Here is a 17,189-nt window from a genome sequence, read left to right on the forward strand (position 1 = left end):
ATTGGGAATAAAAAGTTATATTGTGTGATATTAATGGGATGTATTTATGTATGTATATATCTATGTATGTAATGCTATTATGAGATTGCTTGAACACAACAATAACTCTCTCTCTCTTTATCCTGTACCATTGTTGTGTACTACCACCATTTCTGATCACAGAGTTATTATAATATATATAGATAGGATTTTCTATAACACTTTTTTTTCTCTGCGATGTTAAAAACTTGAATATAATAACCCCCATTTATCATCAAATCATGTTGGTTGAAGAACTATAGATATTATCTATGATTTATGATTTCATCGGTACAAAATATCATTCATTGGTAGATAGAGATAGATACGAGAAAAATATTGTTGGAAATTAATTGTGTTGATGGAAATGTTAATAATAAAATTAAAAAAAAAAAAAAGACAAAAAAAAAACAAAGAGAGAAAGAAAGAAAGACAGTGAAGAGCAACAACAGTTGTACAACTCAATAATATAATAATCTTGTAATATGATTTCTAATAAACGTAAAAATAATAATAATATATTCCAAGTCGACCAATCACTTCTGATTTTTGCATTGTTTCAATGAGGCTGCCACGTGGTCCGGTTTCTCTCCTCTTGCAAAACGTTCCCACATTAGTGAATATAACATTTCCATACCATTGGCATATGCTCGACAATCGAATAAAGGACTTTCTGAACGTGCCTGCCATACTTTTGCACGTGTTGCTTTCAAGCTAAAAATATAAATACAATATTATTATTTTTATAATATATATAAATATATATGTATCCTTATTATTTATGATCAAAAGTTCCTACATAATTTGAAATATTAATTACTATTTTTTTCTTTTTACATTAATCTTTTTCTAGAAATTTTGTTAGAATCTAAAAAAATATATTTTAATTTATAAAAAAAAAAAATATATATATATATATATAACTTTTACTTTTTATTCAAATATTTCATTCTACTTTGTTCTTCTACGAGTTCTGTAATTTTCTTTTTTTTTGCAAAAAGAATCAACAATTTATTGGATTCGTATTAATGTGTTTAACCAATTTTAACAACATAACTTTGTTCGAAATTGATTTTGAAAATCACCTAGGAACTTTTAAATCTTTTCCTATACGTATATGAATATGTATATTATATTATGTGCATACTATTCTCGATCGGTTCCCAATCGTATAGCAATTTCTTGATATTCCTGTCTCGTCCTAGCAACTAATTCAGGACAACCAAGTGTGTTCAATTGGCTAGCAGCAACACGAGATGCCAAAGTTTCTCCGGGTAACGTAACAACTGGTGTACCAGTCCAAAGTACATCCATGCTTGTTGTGTGTCCATTGCATAATGGTGTATCTAAGCAGACGTCGGCTAATTGACCACGTCTAACGTGTTCCTCTTTAGCAGCAACATTACTGAATAGTATCCTACCAGGTGCAAGACCTAGTTGTTGTGCTGTAGCTTGAAGATTGGGTTCGCCAACAGCTGGGAATCTTAAAAGCCAGAGTACTGAATTTGGCACGTTCTTTAAGATCTATAATTTAAAAGAAAAATAATAATTATATAACCACATATATATCATTTTTATTGATTTCAAAAATTAATTAACTCCTTACGACCACATTTTTTTGGGGGATTATATTGTTTTGTTAATATAAAATATGTCAGTCATAAAAAAAGTTTATTGAGTTATCATTTGTTTGATTTTGAAATTTTCCACTAAATTAACACTATATTATTTATTGTAGTACTATTATACTATATTAAGTATAGCTTAGTTTTAATATTAAAAAAAATATATATATATATAATTTCAAGGTTATATGACGTCATAGAGAGTTAATTAATTATCTTTTTTTTCTTTGATGTTGATACTCACGTGTGCCCACATGTGAAGTGTAAGAGGATCGATCTTATACAATTGATTAAAATTACAATAAACAACAGCGTCTTCGGGTAAACCGTATTGTTGTCTCGTCGTAATAACAATATTCTGAGGCACTTCCTCTCCCGTAGCAGTTTTATTATTAACTTGATTCGTAGCCATACCGTTCTGTACTACAACACCATTGACAGACATTTGGCATTGACCAGAAGCAATCATTGTTTCAATCGGTGTAGTTGTTGGTAATTCGGCAACTTTCAATGAAATTTCGACCGGTTGATTTTTCGAATCTGGCACTACAACCTCACGTATTTCCTTTATCAATGTATTTTCTATCATCGGTGATAAATCGGTAGCATTTATAACAGCAACGTTATCGGCTACTTTGCCTTTGGGATTTAATTTGTCCGTTAATATGAGACGTTCTTTAAGATGTGGGAACATTTGTCTGTAAAATAACAAAACAAAAGATGATAAATTATATTATTTTATGTCAATTATTAATTATTATTTTATATACATAAACTATAGAAATTATTAAATCAATATATAATTGGGAATTTGATAATAACTCACTTGTGATCTCCAATGAAGTATGTGTGTGGCATGTAAGCAAGTTTTTCGCTGTATTGACTAGCAAGTTCGAGGGGAGAGGTAACTTCATCAGTGATTAAATAATCCATAAAACTGGCACCGGAAGTACCAGGATAACCAAGCCACATAACTTGAATTGGTGCTGGTCTTAATGCAAAGATCTCATTTCTAGCACCTTTCGTATAACCATTCATGTTAACGAGTATATGAATACCATCGGCATTTATACGATCAGCTGCTTTTCCATTGCACGGTGTTTGAGATAGATCAACAAAGTGTTCGGATTCTCTGGCGATTTTAGCACGGAAAGTTGTACCGTCGTCCGAACTCAAAGCATAACAAAAAACTTCAACGAGTTCACGATTGTGGAGGCCAGGAATTGATTGCATTAAATGACTCGTCGGATGATTTCCAAAATCGGAGGAGACGTAACCAATTTTTAAACGACCACTTGATATTTCTCGTGGATATTTAAATGGTTGTTTATGAAGAACGTGAATCTGTAATAATAATTTTACAAATAATTCAAATCAATAAGATATATTATGTAAGAACAATATGTATGTGGGTGGGTGTGTGGGTATGAATAGATAAATTGGAACACTTAAATATTTCTATTATTGATGTTCATGAGAGGAAAACAGAAACTACGGGACAAAAGTTTATAGATTTTAAGATCTCAACTCTTATATAACTCATTGATAATTTATTAATTACAAAATAAATATAATACTATACCTTTTCAATGCAGAGATTAGCATGCCTAGCAGCAATAGCTTTTCGAAAATCATGAGATAATGGGTAAAGCATTGAATGATGAGGATGTACGCTAGGTAACCTGTTCTTGTCAAGTTGTTCGGCAACGATAGATACTAGTTTTTTCATCCTAGCCTCGTAATCGGTCCAATCGCATACAATTTGAAGACAATGAGCCAAGTTACAATAAGCGTCAGGAAAATCTGGTTTTAGTTTCAATGCAGTCCTGTAAGACTGAATGGCTTCAGGAATATTTCCGGAATCCTTGTGAATAGAAGCCAAGTTGGAATGAGCATCGGCAAAAGCAGGATTGATTTGTATGGCTCTTGTATAACATTGAAGAGCCCCTTGGATATCTTGCATCTCTTTAAGGGTATTACCCATATTCGAATAAGCATCTGCAAATGTTGGCTGTATGCGTATCGCTTCCTTGTAATGCATTAAAGCTTCATTTAACTTTCCTTGTTGCTGCAAAACTGATGCAAGGTTGCTATGCGCGGCTGCAAACTCTGGAAATACTTCGAGAGCTTTCAAATAAAGTCGTGTTGCTTCTTCTATGTATCCTTGCTCGCGTTTTATGTTGGCCTATATGTATATATATACACACATTGTGTAATAAAACAAAAAGTAATTAATAACAAATATAAATTATATATTACCGATATTAAATAAACAAGAAAGTTTGAGTCATAAATGATTACACAAACATAAGAACACCACCAGTACACAAACTTTCTTGATTACTTTAATATATACTATTAATTTATCTGTCCATTGCTAACGATATATGTATTTTGCAAGTCCAAAATCAAATACTTTATTTATAGTTTAAATATTAAAAAAGTTTCTCAGCAAAATTATCAATCATTCATATTCTTCTTCTTTACCAAACCCCCTCCTCCTCCTCCTCCTCCCATATGTATATCTTTTAAAGTCTTAAATAACTTTGGACCATTTTCATATTTTTTTTTTTTACCAAGGACAACGTATTCATAAACTTCGGAATATGAATACTAACCAAATTATTGAGAGAATCGGCGTGAGTTGGGCAAAGTCGGAGGGCGGTATTGTAACATTCTTCTGCTTCGACCACTTGCCCCTTCTCCTTAAGAGCGTTCGCCAAATTGCAATAGGCATCTGGAAAGTTTGGCTGTAGCTCAATAGCACGGCGATAAGTGTCAATCGCAAGATCAATGAGACTGCAATCAATCAATAAATAATCTTATGTTAAAAATCATCAACTCCGTTCATTTTGTTCTTTTTATTCTCTCGCACACACAATCAAGTTATTATATAATTAATAAATCAATTGAGCCGTTTATTTTGAAAGTGGCATAAAAGTAACTTTTTCAAAAAAAAAACCTAGTTAATAGCAACACTAATTACAACTGAACGGTGTTTTTTCATTTTCAATTAAAAAAAAAAAAAAAAAAGTGACTTATGCCGCTTTCAAAATAAACGGCTCAATTATTGATTTGATACAAATATTATTACGATTTTTTAAATATCGTAATTATTATTATTAAAACAATCAAACAATGAAAACAATAATATAAATCAATGGTAAAGAATTAATTATAAAGGTAACTTAAAGAAAAATCAAAATTCTTCATTCATATATTTAAAAAATGAACAAATATGCACATACCCTTGTTCATAATAAACGCAGGCCAAGTTTCCATGTACGACTGCATTATTCGGACTGAGATTCAACGCACGTAAATAGGCAGCGACAGCTCTGGAAAAAAAGAAAAGAAAAGATATTGAAGGAGAACACTCTTTTTTAACAATCGTATGAGAATAAAAAATAATGTTGTAACCTCGAATAAATCTCACTTACCATCATTCTTGAGAAAAACAAAATATAAGAAATGTAAAAAAGGTAAACTAAAAAATAAAAATCTTTTTCATAATAATGAAAAAGAAATGTCTAATCTAATTTAGCAGGAGAGTAAGTTCTAAGGAAGAGAACACACACACACGATTAGAAAACACGTGTGGTCAAACCTAAAAACGAGATTTACTAAACCTTAACGTTCTTAATATAATCTTCTTCTATATAATAATAATAAGAAGAAGACAAAAAATAGAAGATTTAATATACATATATATATGTAAAAATAAATAAACCTTTTAACCCAATGTTTAATCCACGAAGTACATCCAGTAACTTGATTATTAGAATGTGATAAACTTCTTTCTAATCTCCTTACAGGAAAAAATGATGGAATCGAAGTAGAAGGCGATATCACCGTGTAAACTACAACGCACTGGCAGTCCATTCCTTTTCCATGATGACGTACGACAAGGAACGTAGTTGCTAAGAGAATGCTTCACATCCTTCTGAAAACCTTCGTCTCGTCTCTTCTCTTCTCTTCTCTTCTCTTAGCAAAGAATGTGTATATGTGTATATGTGTCGTGGTTAGGTCGGGTATATGTGTACGCGTGCGCATACACACGTATATATGTAAAATGTATATATATATCCTCACTGTGTGTATGTATGTATGTATACTTGTATGTTATATATGTATATATCTGTGTATATATTTTTAGTATGTATTTGTTAGTGAGTATGTGTATTTTTTTCAAGCTCACGCAGACTCATTGAAGTAAACCGTGTTTTTGGCAAATAGTATATATAGTGTGCTTGGAAACAAGGTGAGGGAAGGAAGGAAGGAATGAAAGGAAGGAAAAGCAGAGTAAAGTAGAGAACAGAGGAGAGAAGAGAGTACAGTAGAAGACTAGAGAGCAGAACTGTAGCGAAGGGTGTATCTTGGGGGCGGAGCAAATTCTCTCGGAATCGATAGCTGCCCTCGAGGATTCTTCTCTATCCCTGTGCGTAACTTCGAGGGTAGCTTTACCAAGGTTTAATACACGCTCACATATCAAGTAATATACACTACGTAAATTATTAATATATATATATGTGTGTGTGTAGAAATATGTGTTGTGTTGAGTATCGTCCGATTTAGTTATAAGATATATAGATATACTTTATACCACATATAAAGTTTTATTTATACGTATGTATGTATATAGGGGAAGAAAAAAAAGTTACGTATGTTAAACTACATTATTCAATAACAAGCTATTATATTATGGTGTTGTTGTTGTTTTTGTCCTTGTATGTAAAAATGATATCGATAAAAATGTATATATAATATATATATGCTTTGATATATAATATTTTGTATTATTATTATTATTATTATTATTTAAAAATTCAAATTGAAGGAAATTGTTTATTAGAGTAATTTTTTTTTTTTAATTATGATCATTTTAATATGCAAGTTTTTTTTAATTTATTTTCATTTCAAAAAAGGAATCTAATCTTTTATAGATTTTTTCATATGATTTCGCGCAGTTTGATTAATTTATTATATTTAATTCGCGATTGAAAATTAGAATAATATTCTTTTATATTCATTTTTATTATTGATTATATTTTTTTTGAAAGGGGAGGGGGGAATTACATATACATATGTGTTTTGTGTATGGCAGATAGAAGAAGAAAAAATATCCCGAATATTCTCGGGACAATGAACTTACAAGGCTATCACGTAATATCGATCGATTTTCACGTATTTACACGACGAGTCATGCGCTCTTCTGCTTTCGGAACTCCAAATAGTGCAAAACAAGAAAATTTATCTTCTATTTCACCTCCTCCCTAATCTCCCACCCCCACCCCGCTTCCCAAACTTTTATTCCCTCGATATTGCTTTTCCTTTGTTCTTTATTTGATTTGATTTTCTTCGAAAATTTTCTCATCGTAAGGAAATATCAACACACAAAAAGAAAGTATAAAAAGCTTAACTTACTGGTTTAAAGAAAAAAAAAAAGAAAAAAGAGAATAAAGGGGATAAAAAATTGTATGGCTCCTTACTCCCTTTAGACGTCATAAATCACATCAAAGGAATAACTACGGTAACCAAATTTAATTTAGCACGAACTTTAAATTCACCGCTTATGGGATTAAAGCGATGACAGATCAAATCGTGCATACATATATATATATGTATAAAAAAAAATAATACTATAAAAATACTTTTCTCTAGGAGATTAGAAAACCTGAAAAACGCTGTGAGTTTGGAATTCACTATAATCCAACTCATCGTCCAACTAAACACACATTTCCCTCTCTTACCATAAAAATTTTCCTTTTCAAAGTTGCGAGAATTAAAATCGAAAATTGTAATACCCTTAAAAGACATAGTAACATGAATAAAATATGAGAGAGAAGGAAAAAAGAAAACAACCTAGACCAATAAAAATAACTTCAACACTATAATCCAATCCGTACGGGGAATACCAGTAATAAAACTAACCAGAAAGAAGAAACCCCCTCGATTACGAATGGAAAATAATGTTTACAATTTTAATCGTATTATCCTTGATGCATCTTAGAAGAGAAAAAGAGAAGAAAAAAATAGGGAATAAATGTTATCCTTACCTGTCGAATATACGTGCCTCCTTGAGTACATTTCCTAAATTGATGTAAGCATCCAAAAAGTTAGGATCCAATGCAACAGCCTTTTCAAAATGATGAATGGCCAACCATATTTCTCCTTGTGCATTGAAAACGCAACCGAGGTTGCTCCATGCGACTGCAAAATCTGGTCTTGTCTCGATCGCCTTCAGATAGCATGCCTAAAGATAAACCGACGAAGAAAAGAAAGATAAAAATTAATTATAATTTTTGTTTGTTCGCTTACTCGAATGTGACGCGCGCCGCGCGCATTGCCCGACCTCCCATCGCCGCGCTGCAGCTTATTGGTTGACCTTCCTTGAAAGAAAGCTTTTGTTGTTGTTGTTGAAGAAGAAGAAACTTTTTCTATGGATTTTTATTGCCTCTGTATTTTTTTTTTATCTCTTTATCTCTCTCTCTTTCTTTCTCTTTAAGTTTGGTTTTTTTTTAGAATTTCACAGATGACATTCTCATAATATTCTCATATAATTATTTTCTATTTTTATTTCTCTCTTTTTCTCTCTCCCTCTTTTTCTTTTTTTTTTTCTTTTGTTTTCTTTTTTATTTTGAATATTCGAAAAAGTGTTTACGCGAATTTCAATAGCCAGTAATTATTTAAATTCAACATTTCAAAAAGATTTTCTTCTAACCAATATGGCGGAGAATACCACTACCACCAATATGGCCGAATTTTACTAGGAATTTATAAATGTGAATTTATAGATATTTCTCTTAATTTCATTATTTATATTAAAAATATATAAACAATACGTTGAAATAACGTATTTGAAGTTTAACTAAGAATTTAAACTCATATATTTTCTTCAATTTTTAACAAATTTCTAAATGGATTGTTAAGCATGAGTTAGAGAGAAAAAGAGAGAATGAGAAAGAGAAAGAGAGAGAAGGAGAGAGAGAGAGAGAGAAAGAGAGAGAGAGAGAAAAAAGAGAGACATATATATTATACAGAGGCAAATTTTCACTAGATATCAAAGTAACGACATATTGCAGTATTGATACTGGTGAAGGAAACTGATATGAATTAGTTAGGAAATTAGGGTAACGGAAGCGCGCTAAGAGTGTCGTCGTTGATGACGAAAGACGCTATTTTAAATCTCGTGTTTGACGATTCTCCGAAATGCGTCCGGTGGAACACGTCGAACACGTTTAAAACGCCGTTCGCCATTATACTTTTCTCCTTTATCGGATTTCCATTCACACTCCGCGCATTTGAAGAACATTCGCCGAAAAATTCTAAAAATATATTATCTATTAGTCATTCATACTTGTGCTGCCAAAATTCGAATCCTCGAGAGAAAAAAGAAATGTGATATATATATATACATAATATATAATATATATATATAAATATATGTATATATATGTGTATATATATATATCATGTTTATTAAGAACACAATAATAAATAAATAAACTTTTTAGTGTCCTTATTTTATATTCCTTTTCTCCTCGAACGAAAACGAAGAAGACAATAAATGACGACACTCTTAAGGGACAAGCATGGATAAAAAAATCGCGCGTGCCGAGAGGCGGGCTGCATCTCATTTTTAAAAAACAGTGTAATCCGTACCTAAACAATAAGTAAAAGGGCATTTACAGTCGGCCGATCCCTCGAGGATACGGTGGAGTTCTCTGAAGTGGATATATAATATGTATGTTGGTATATGTATACACAATAAATTTGAACAAATTCTGATCAATTTTCTTAACATATAAATAATACAAAAATAACGTATTAATATTAAACAACTGATTCCCCCGTTATACTTTATCTTTTATTCTTATTTCCTTGCAATGACTTACAACATATTTGTAAGAAAAAATCAAAACTTTCAAAAAAGAAAAAGAAAAAAAAAGAATATATTAATAAATAAAAAAAAAAGATAAGAATATGATCAATATTGGGAATTTTTATTTTTCAAGGAATAAAATGGTCAAGGGGTAAAATGTATGGGTATACATTTGTAATAAATAGGAAATAAATGAGGAGGTAGAGATCGGCCTTGGGAATTACTTTACCTGCAGAGTACCCTTCGGTAGGTTGATGGTAGGTACGGCTCGCAAGCTCTCATATTAAACTTAGACACCGAGAGACAGTGTGTTACTGAATAACCAGATTCAGATTCACCCTTTGACGAAGGAACTGGTGGAAACTGACCAATCACATAGCTCCGACTTCCCATCCTAGAGTCGATCATCCCATCCACAACAATAAGACAGCTGCGTTAATGTCTCTTCACTTGATACTCTTCGCCTCAATTTTTGTCTTTTTTTTTTAATTTAATTTTTTTTATACGTATATTATATATATATATATTTTTTTTTCTTTTCATTAAAGATGTTTTTATAAATGTGTCCATGCTTCACTAAGCACGTCAATCCACTTTATATTAATATAAATATNTATGTATATATATATACACATATATGTATACGTATATATATATATATACATATATATATATTTTATTTTTTGAAATAAAACCCGCCATAAAAATCAACAAAATATTAAATGATGTAATTTAATGAATGACATTGTGAAAATAAATCAAATAAAAGTTAAGGAAAACTGAGATAGATATATATATATACATATACATTTTGGTCAGTGTACGATGAACTGTCCAGGCGGCTGAACAAGCTAAGCGAGATATCAACGAGCTAACAAACGAGATCTTAGGAATGGTAGACTAATTCTCTAACGGAAAGCTTTCCTCGTTGTCCAAATAGTTTTTAAATCCGATTAATCGTGTATCTATGCGTCGATATCTCTTAACCAAAAACGAAAAGAGAAATAAGAATGAAATATAATATTAATACTTTCTCTCTTTCTTTCTTTCTTTCTTTCATTCATTCTATACGTATACATTTAAGTTTTCTGTAAGAAGTGAAAAGAGATTAAGTTATCTGTAAAAAAAAAAAAGGTACGGATACATACACAATTATATCGGCTTTCGCTGCGCCGCGCTGCAAAACATAGATTACCTGACCGATTACGCTATCATACTCTTTTGAGAACAATTAAAAATAACTCACAAAAGTCAGCTGACTTTTACGAGTTTTTATTTGCAACATTTTTCTTTGCGTACTACTCCCTTTTCTCTATTTTAATTTTTGTTCGCAAATGTTTATTGAGTTATTTGAAAAAAAAAAAAATATAAAAATGGAAGATTTATAATTTTATTCACATAAGTATGCAACCAAATAGTCAGGTAATCTCGCGCTCACATTATTGTACACACTAAAAATTCTACTGATCTCGTTGAGTAGTGGGAACAGGATTGCATATGCCCACAGGTGTGTACAATCTGTATGCCTATAGTAAAAAAATATTCTGAGGAAGATACGTTTTGAGTAGAAAAGTCAACTTAATTACTAAATTCGCGCGCTAGCAAAACTTATCAATTTATTATTATTGTAATATATTTATAGTGAAGAAAATATTTTAATTATTATATATCATATTTCTTTTTGTTAACCCGAGATATGCGATTGATACTTATTACAATTTCAGATAAGTTCTGCTATAAAATACATAATTTTGCTGTAACGCTATTTGACAAGAAAACATTTCAATCAACATTACATAAAAGCGTTATTGCAAAATACGCAATGCCAAAGTTGGATCCCTTTAGATGTTTGCTTTATACTTTTAGGATTCAAAACACATTTTGCAAAACACATTCGATGTTGTTTATAGTATTAACTTTTCTAACTATATTTTTTTCTCATATCATATTAATATTTGTCTACAAATTGCAACATCGAATGCGTTATAATATTGTAAGATACCTATGTGTGGGGAAAAAAATTTTGCAAGCGATCTGACATTAGATATTGCATATTAAAATGTTATTAAAATTTTCAGAAACAATTAAAATGCCAGATCACCGCGCATCGCGCGTCATAAATTGCATGACAAAGAAAAGAAAGCTTTCCGCACTGAAACGCGAAAAAGATTTCGCTCTAACGCATTCCAAAGAATCACATTTTTTATGCTCGTGCACACGTAAACAATACACACTTGAGTATCTTCTCTGAGATACCATTGAAATTGGTCACGATGAATTATCGTTGAATATACATTTTTATGCATCGATACCAATGTGTATGAATACATGTGCAAAACATTATTTTATTTCTAATACAATTATGGTTGATAAACCTACCTTGGCTTCATCAAGTCTTGCTAATGCTTTCAAAAGATTACCGAGATCACTCCTCACACAATAAAGATCCTGTAACATAGAAAGTAATATACATATATACATTAACTTTCTAAAGTATAACCATAGAATAAAACATAAAACGTAGAAGATAAAGATGTCCCAATTTTGTCTATACTTAAATATGCATAAAAAAAACACTTTGTATATACTAAATATTCTAAAATATAAAATATAATGTAAAATATAAAGATGTCCCAATTTTGTCTATACTTAAATATGCATAAAAAAACACTTTGTATATACTAAATATTATAAAATGTAAAGTATTCTTACAGGGTTGTATTGCAGAGCAGTAATATATGCTTGTACAGCTTGCTCCATGTCTCCTGCAGCAACTAAAGCAGCTGCTAAGTTGATATATCCATCGATGAAATCAGGTTTAAGTCTGACCGCATGTCGATAATTTTCCAAGGCTTCTGGAAGTTGTCCACGTTCTTTGAAAACATTTCCTAAATTGCTATAAGCTTCTGCCAACAATGGATTTTGTTTAATTGCCAAGCTACTATAATGCGCAGACCTGTAATAGATATAAAAAGAAATAATGAAATATAGTATCTACGCATAAATAAATAGGCTTTAATGAGTCATAATTAAAACAATATTTACTTTTCCAATCGTCTGCACTGAAAGTGGATTGAAGAAAGCAGCAACAATACTCCTGTGTTGTTAGTTTCTTGTCGCCAGAGTTGCATGCAATGTCTTTCTGCATTTTCATAATCACCGGCTTGATACTCCCTATGTGCGAGCTCCAATAACCCTGAGGTCATAATGAAAAAATATAATTATTAATAAAAATAATTTATATATATATATATATATATATATATATATATAAAAACAAAGATTTTTTTATATAATTTTTAAGAATGAGCAACAGAGATGTATATAATATCAGATATAAATATATTTTGTAAGCTCGAAACCCCACGCGGCGTAAGTTTAATTAAACGAGTCAAAAATATTTGAATTGCAAAGATGGCGCCATAGGTCTATCGATTTTCTTCACAGATATACAAAGCCCACGTTTCTAAAAACGTATGTGTACACATACATTCATCGTACTTGTATCTAGGAAAACTTAAATCTGATTTAAATAATAAAAAAAGAGAAAAAAATAATGAAAAATACGAACAATATGAATCAACGGCAACACTGATCGTTTGATTATCGGTCAATGAGATCAATTCTTTTCCCTGAGAATCTTGCGACACAACGAGAAGATTTTGTCCATTTTGCCAATCGGTAATATCTTCGGAAATCTCAGCGGTGGTCCCGTTCAAAATGTTCGAACCTATGCACGACGGCCCGGTTTCCTTTTTTTCGGCTACACGAACGACACTCATTTTCGAGCTTTCACGCGTAAAAGATTGCGCACAACACTTTTCTATCTCGCCGATGATATGGCGGCAATTGCGTCCCGCGCGTAAAAATTACAAAAGAAAAATGAACCAAAAAAAAGAGAGAGAGAGAGAGAGAAAAAAAGAAGAAAAACGTTGAGCGGCGTAGTAATATCGAAAAGGAAAAAACAATTCAAAAAAAAACAAGAAAACACGATTTCTTATCTTTATTACTGTAGTAATATTTTCGAGCGTATAGCTCGAAAACAAGAAAAAAAAATAACGCGAAATAAATGCGCACAACGAGAGACACGCGTATTTTAGTAAAACATAAGAAGTTCACGGGGTTTTTTTTGTTTTTCCCTCCTTTCTTTTGTACATATATCGCGGAGTAACACACGACGCGACGATGATGATCATAAAGTAAACTCTCGTTGCTGCTTCTGTATTGCTGAAAGCGTTCGACGAACGGAGGCCCGTGACTTTACCCCGTCTAGGTAGGTTATCCCCTCCCCCAAGCGAAACAAGAACGAACGAACAGTCGATTGGTCGATATAGCAGAGGGGAACCAAGAGAGGGGGGACGAATGGATACAACATGGCGGATGAAACGCACTGCTCGAAAGAGCACCCGGTGGTAAAATAAGGGGGGGAAAGGGGGCATGCAGCGACGTATATATATTGTTAAGTACCCTACCGAATTTTTTCGTCAATATTACATATATATTTATATAGACAAAAGAAGAAAAAGAAATAAGTTCTTTTTTCCCTTTCAAATGCAGATATTAAATGTAAGAATGAAATTAGTTATAGGACAATTGCTTCTCTCACCTATAGGTTGTTCTATATTTACTACTTCCGAAAAATAGATGTTAGTCGGTTGAGGCCACATCATGCTATGGTGCTTTCTAATCAACTGCTATTACTGTAAATGTGTTTCTCTTTTGGAACTTATATTAGAACTAACTCGTTGTTATTCTCGAAAAATGTTTTTCTTAGTAGATAATATATATGACATATTAATATTATCTCTCTTCCCAATTATGTTGACTATACTATTTATATAAACTTTTAATGTGACCTTTAAAAGTAGAAAGTGAAAACAACAATCTACGGATTCTTTCCTCTTTCGTGATTAATCTTAAATTTTCGTTTTACAAGATTTATTTATTTGTTAGTACGAAACTAATTTTTAATGCATTTGTTGTCCTGACGATTTTTTAATATTTTATAGGCTAGAATCTATCTACTTGATAAATGACGACGTGTCATTGAAACTAATAATGGCTATATAATTAATAAGATATAATTATCTATTAAAATATATATGTAAAATTAAAATGATACATAACTAATTCTAATATACATATATTCTGTTACAAAATATAATAATCTATCTTTACTTTATAATCATAGTATATATTAAAAATGAATAAATTAACTACTTGTAACATATTTAAAACAAAATACAATATATTTTGAAAAAAAAAAATAGAATAACAATCTGAAATATAATGTTATATAATCGAACATGTAAAATAAGTTATAATTTTAAATTGGTAAAAAAAAAAGAAACGGGGCTCTAAAAGTAATTCATACGGCACTGATTAAAGCCAGGATATTACCAACACACACAAAGAAAGGTAAGCACGTTTGTGTTACGCTCGAGGCGGCAGGCAGATGGAAATGGTGGTAGCCAGTGGAATATTCCATCGGTGCTTTTGACGAGGAGGACAGGGGGTAAAGGGGTGGGGTGAAGAGAGGTTGTGGTTCGAAAGAGGAAAAGAGAAAGAGAAAAAGAGGGAAGGGGACTGCGTATGCTGTGAACGAATGAGAGAGAAAGAGAAAAAGAAAGAGAAAGAGAGAGAGAGAGAATCGAATATAAGGAACAAGAGGGTTAGAAGCAAGATGTGAAAAATAAAATGTGCAAGAGCCACTCGATGAGAAAACCCGTTACATTGGCCTTTTCTCAATGGGAGATAAAAAAAAGAAAAGAAAAAAAATTTGAACGTCAGATTTGAAAACATGCAACTATTAGATTTGAAATCAGATAATATAGTTCATTATTAGAGTAATATATCGATTATATTTTAACAGACGTTGAATATATAGAATACAAATTTTACAAGTAACGATTCTCTTTATTATTCATAAACCAATATGGAAGTTGAAAAATGGATGAATTGTATAATTTCTACCAAAAGAAAACAACCATGAAAATAGGCTTAAAGTAGTAAAACGTTCGATAGGATGATTCGTCGTATTATTTCATTTTCTAACCAGTAATTTAAGATCTTTTAACTACATGATGTAGCATTGAAAAAAAGTATCTCGTAACGCGATGATATAAGAATTAATAATAAACTCGTGTTAATTGAGGAAAAATATATATACTATTTAGAAATGAATATATTTATAAATTCTATACTTATGAATATCTGTTTCGAGATTGAAAGAATTCGCGGGTGAGATAAGCAGCAAATTTTTGTTCGTAGTACAATAGTACATATACCTAATACACCAACCACTGCGAGATCGAATCATATATATATATATATATATATATTGGAAACAAATACTGATATAAATAAATAAATACTTACCCACAGTAGAGAGTTGTTGTATTTCATTCATTTTAAGTATAACGCTGGTACCCGCCATTTGTTGTTGATGAGTTTGCTGTTGCTGTTGTTGTTGTTGCTGCGGTTGTTGCTGTTGCTGCTGCTGTTGTTGTTGCTGCGGTTGTTGCTGAGCTTGCATGATGGCCAGCATGAAGACGCGAGGTTTATAAGTAGAGAGCAAAGAAACAGATGACGATCTCGATCGTGATATATATTGATCGGAATATAAATGATATATATATATATATTTTTTTTTGCGATAATATCCAATCGAATAATTGTTCTTAACGTCCCGTTAAATTAATAGATTTAATTAGAATCGTTAGGGAGTATCGCGATTATATCACACCAATTGAAATGAATTTTTATTAACGTGTATCCTGGTATGATGAGCTTTCCGAGCTATCCGCCATGATGGATCTCGTGTCTCTCACCAGCAGCAATGGATTCTCGGTTCCGTGATCGAGCCTACGAATATGGGAGAAAGAGAGGAAAGGAAAGACAGAGAAAAAGAGAGAGGGAGAAAGAGGAAGAGGGAAATATGGTTCGAAAGTTACGAAAAAATTCGAACGAACACACACTCTCTAAAACACGCAACCCCTCCTATACTCCTAAAATATTTTTCTTCCCGTTTTTAAACCGAGTTTAATTCCTTCTTATGCGTTACAATAACGTTCGATGCGTTCTATTTATCTGATTTCTCACTTGCGCAGTAAAGAACACAATATTACAGACCGAATGGAAAGCCAATCGATGCACCCACGGTCTCTGCCTTCGAGAATCCTACTAGAGTAGTTTCTACCCGGGAAAATTTGAATTTTAGAGATTGAACGCGTTATTAGAATCTTTCTTTCTTTCATTGATCTTCTTACAAATTTTTTTTCTCTTGTTTGTTATATATTTTATTTTTTATACGAATTAAATCATCTGTTAGATTTAATTTGTATAATTGTGTTCGTGTATATTATACTTAACTCAAAGTATATTTTTTTTTAATCCTATTTAATGTTATCACTTTAAAATTATTTCATTTCAAGGTCATTTCAAAGTTAATCATATTTAAAAACAAAAAATATGATTCGAAAAAATATGAAAAATACGAAAAAAGTCACACGTATAAAAAAAAAAAGAACAAATTATTTTTATTCGAAATAATTTCCTCGTTTCGGAGGAAGGGGGTGCAGTAAAAAGAAATTGAGTTATAAAAAGTTAATTTCTTTTTTAAAAATTGTATTTCTCGAAACGATATTTCTAACATGGTAATTATC

The 17,189-nt window shown here is 31.3% G+C and overlaps 1 protein-coding gene across 2 annotated transcripts; it reads right to left on the reverse strand.

The window, feature by feature from the left end:
• Window positions 1–476: 476 nt before the first annotated feature.
• LOC106792175 (UDP-N-acetylglucosamine--peptide N-acetylglucosaminyltransferase 110 kDa subunit) lies at window positions 477–16,655 on the reverse strand. Of its 2 annotated transcripts, none has more exons than XM_014758391.1 (12): window positions 15,904–16,655; window positions 12,571–12,721; window positions 12,238–12,481; window positions 11,905–11,973; window positions 7,700–7,896; window positions 4,892–4,981; window positions 4,262–4,442; window positions 3,226–3,828; window positions 2,470–2,987; window positions 1,888–2,341; window positions 1,166–1,542; window positions 477–732 (listed from the first exon to the last, which is right to left on the reverse strand). In XM_014758391.1, exons 1-12 carry the CDS (start codon window positions 16,070–16,072, stop codon window positions 555–557), a joined length of 3,231 nt encoding a protein of 1,076 aa, XP_014613877.1. In that variant the 5' UTR covers window positions 16,073–16,655; the 3' UTR covers window positions 477–554. The 2 variants fall into 2 exon arrangements, with proteins under 2 accessions (XP_014613877.1, XP_014613876.1); XM_014758390.1 differs by lacking the exon at window positions 15,904–16,655 and adding an exon at window positions 13,097–13,741.
• Window positions 16,656–17,189: the final 534 nt, after the last annotated feature.

Source organism: Polistes canadensis, unplaced genomic scaffold (assembly GCF_001313835.1).
Source record: "Polistes canadensis isolate GaletaPanama2010 unplaced genomic scaffold, ASM131383v1 scaffold_386, whole genome shotgun sequence".
Classification (NCBI taxonomy): Eukaryota; Metazoa; Arthropoda; class Insecta; order Hymenoptera; family Vespidae; genus Polistes; species Polistes canadensis.

Excerpts from the sequence above, each read along its gene's own strand:
- LOC106792175 (XM_014758390.1), bottom strand. The coding sequence starts at position 13,307 with ATGAGTGTCGTTCGTGTAGCCGAAAAAAAGGAAACCGGGCCGTCGTGC. Across the intron at positions 7,897-11,904 it reads CAAGACTTGATGAAGCCAAG|GCATGCTATCTGAAGGCGAT; the intron begins GTAGGTTTATCA and ends GTTTATCTTTAG. Across the intron at positions 1,543-1,887 it reads CACTTCACATGTGGGCACAC|ATCTTAAAGAACGTGCCAAA; the intron begins GTGAGTATCAAC and ends TTTAAATTATAG.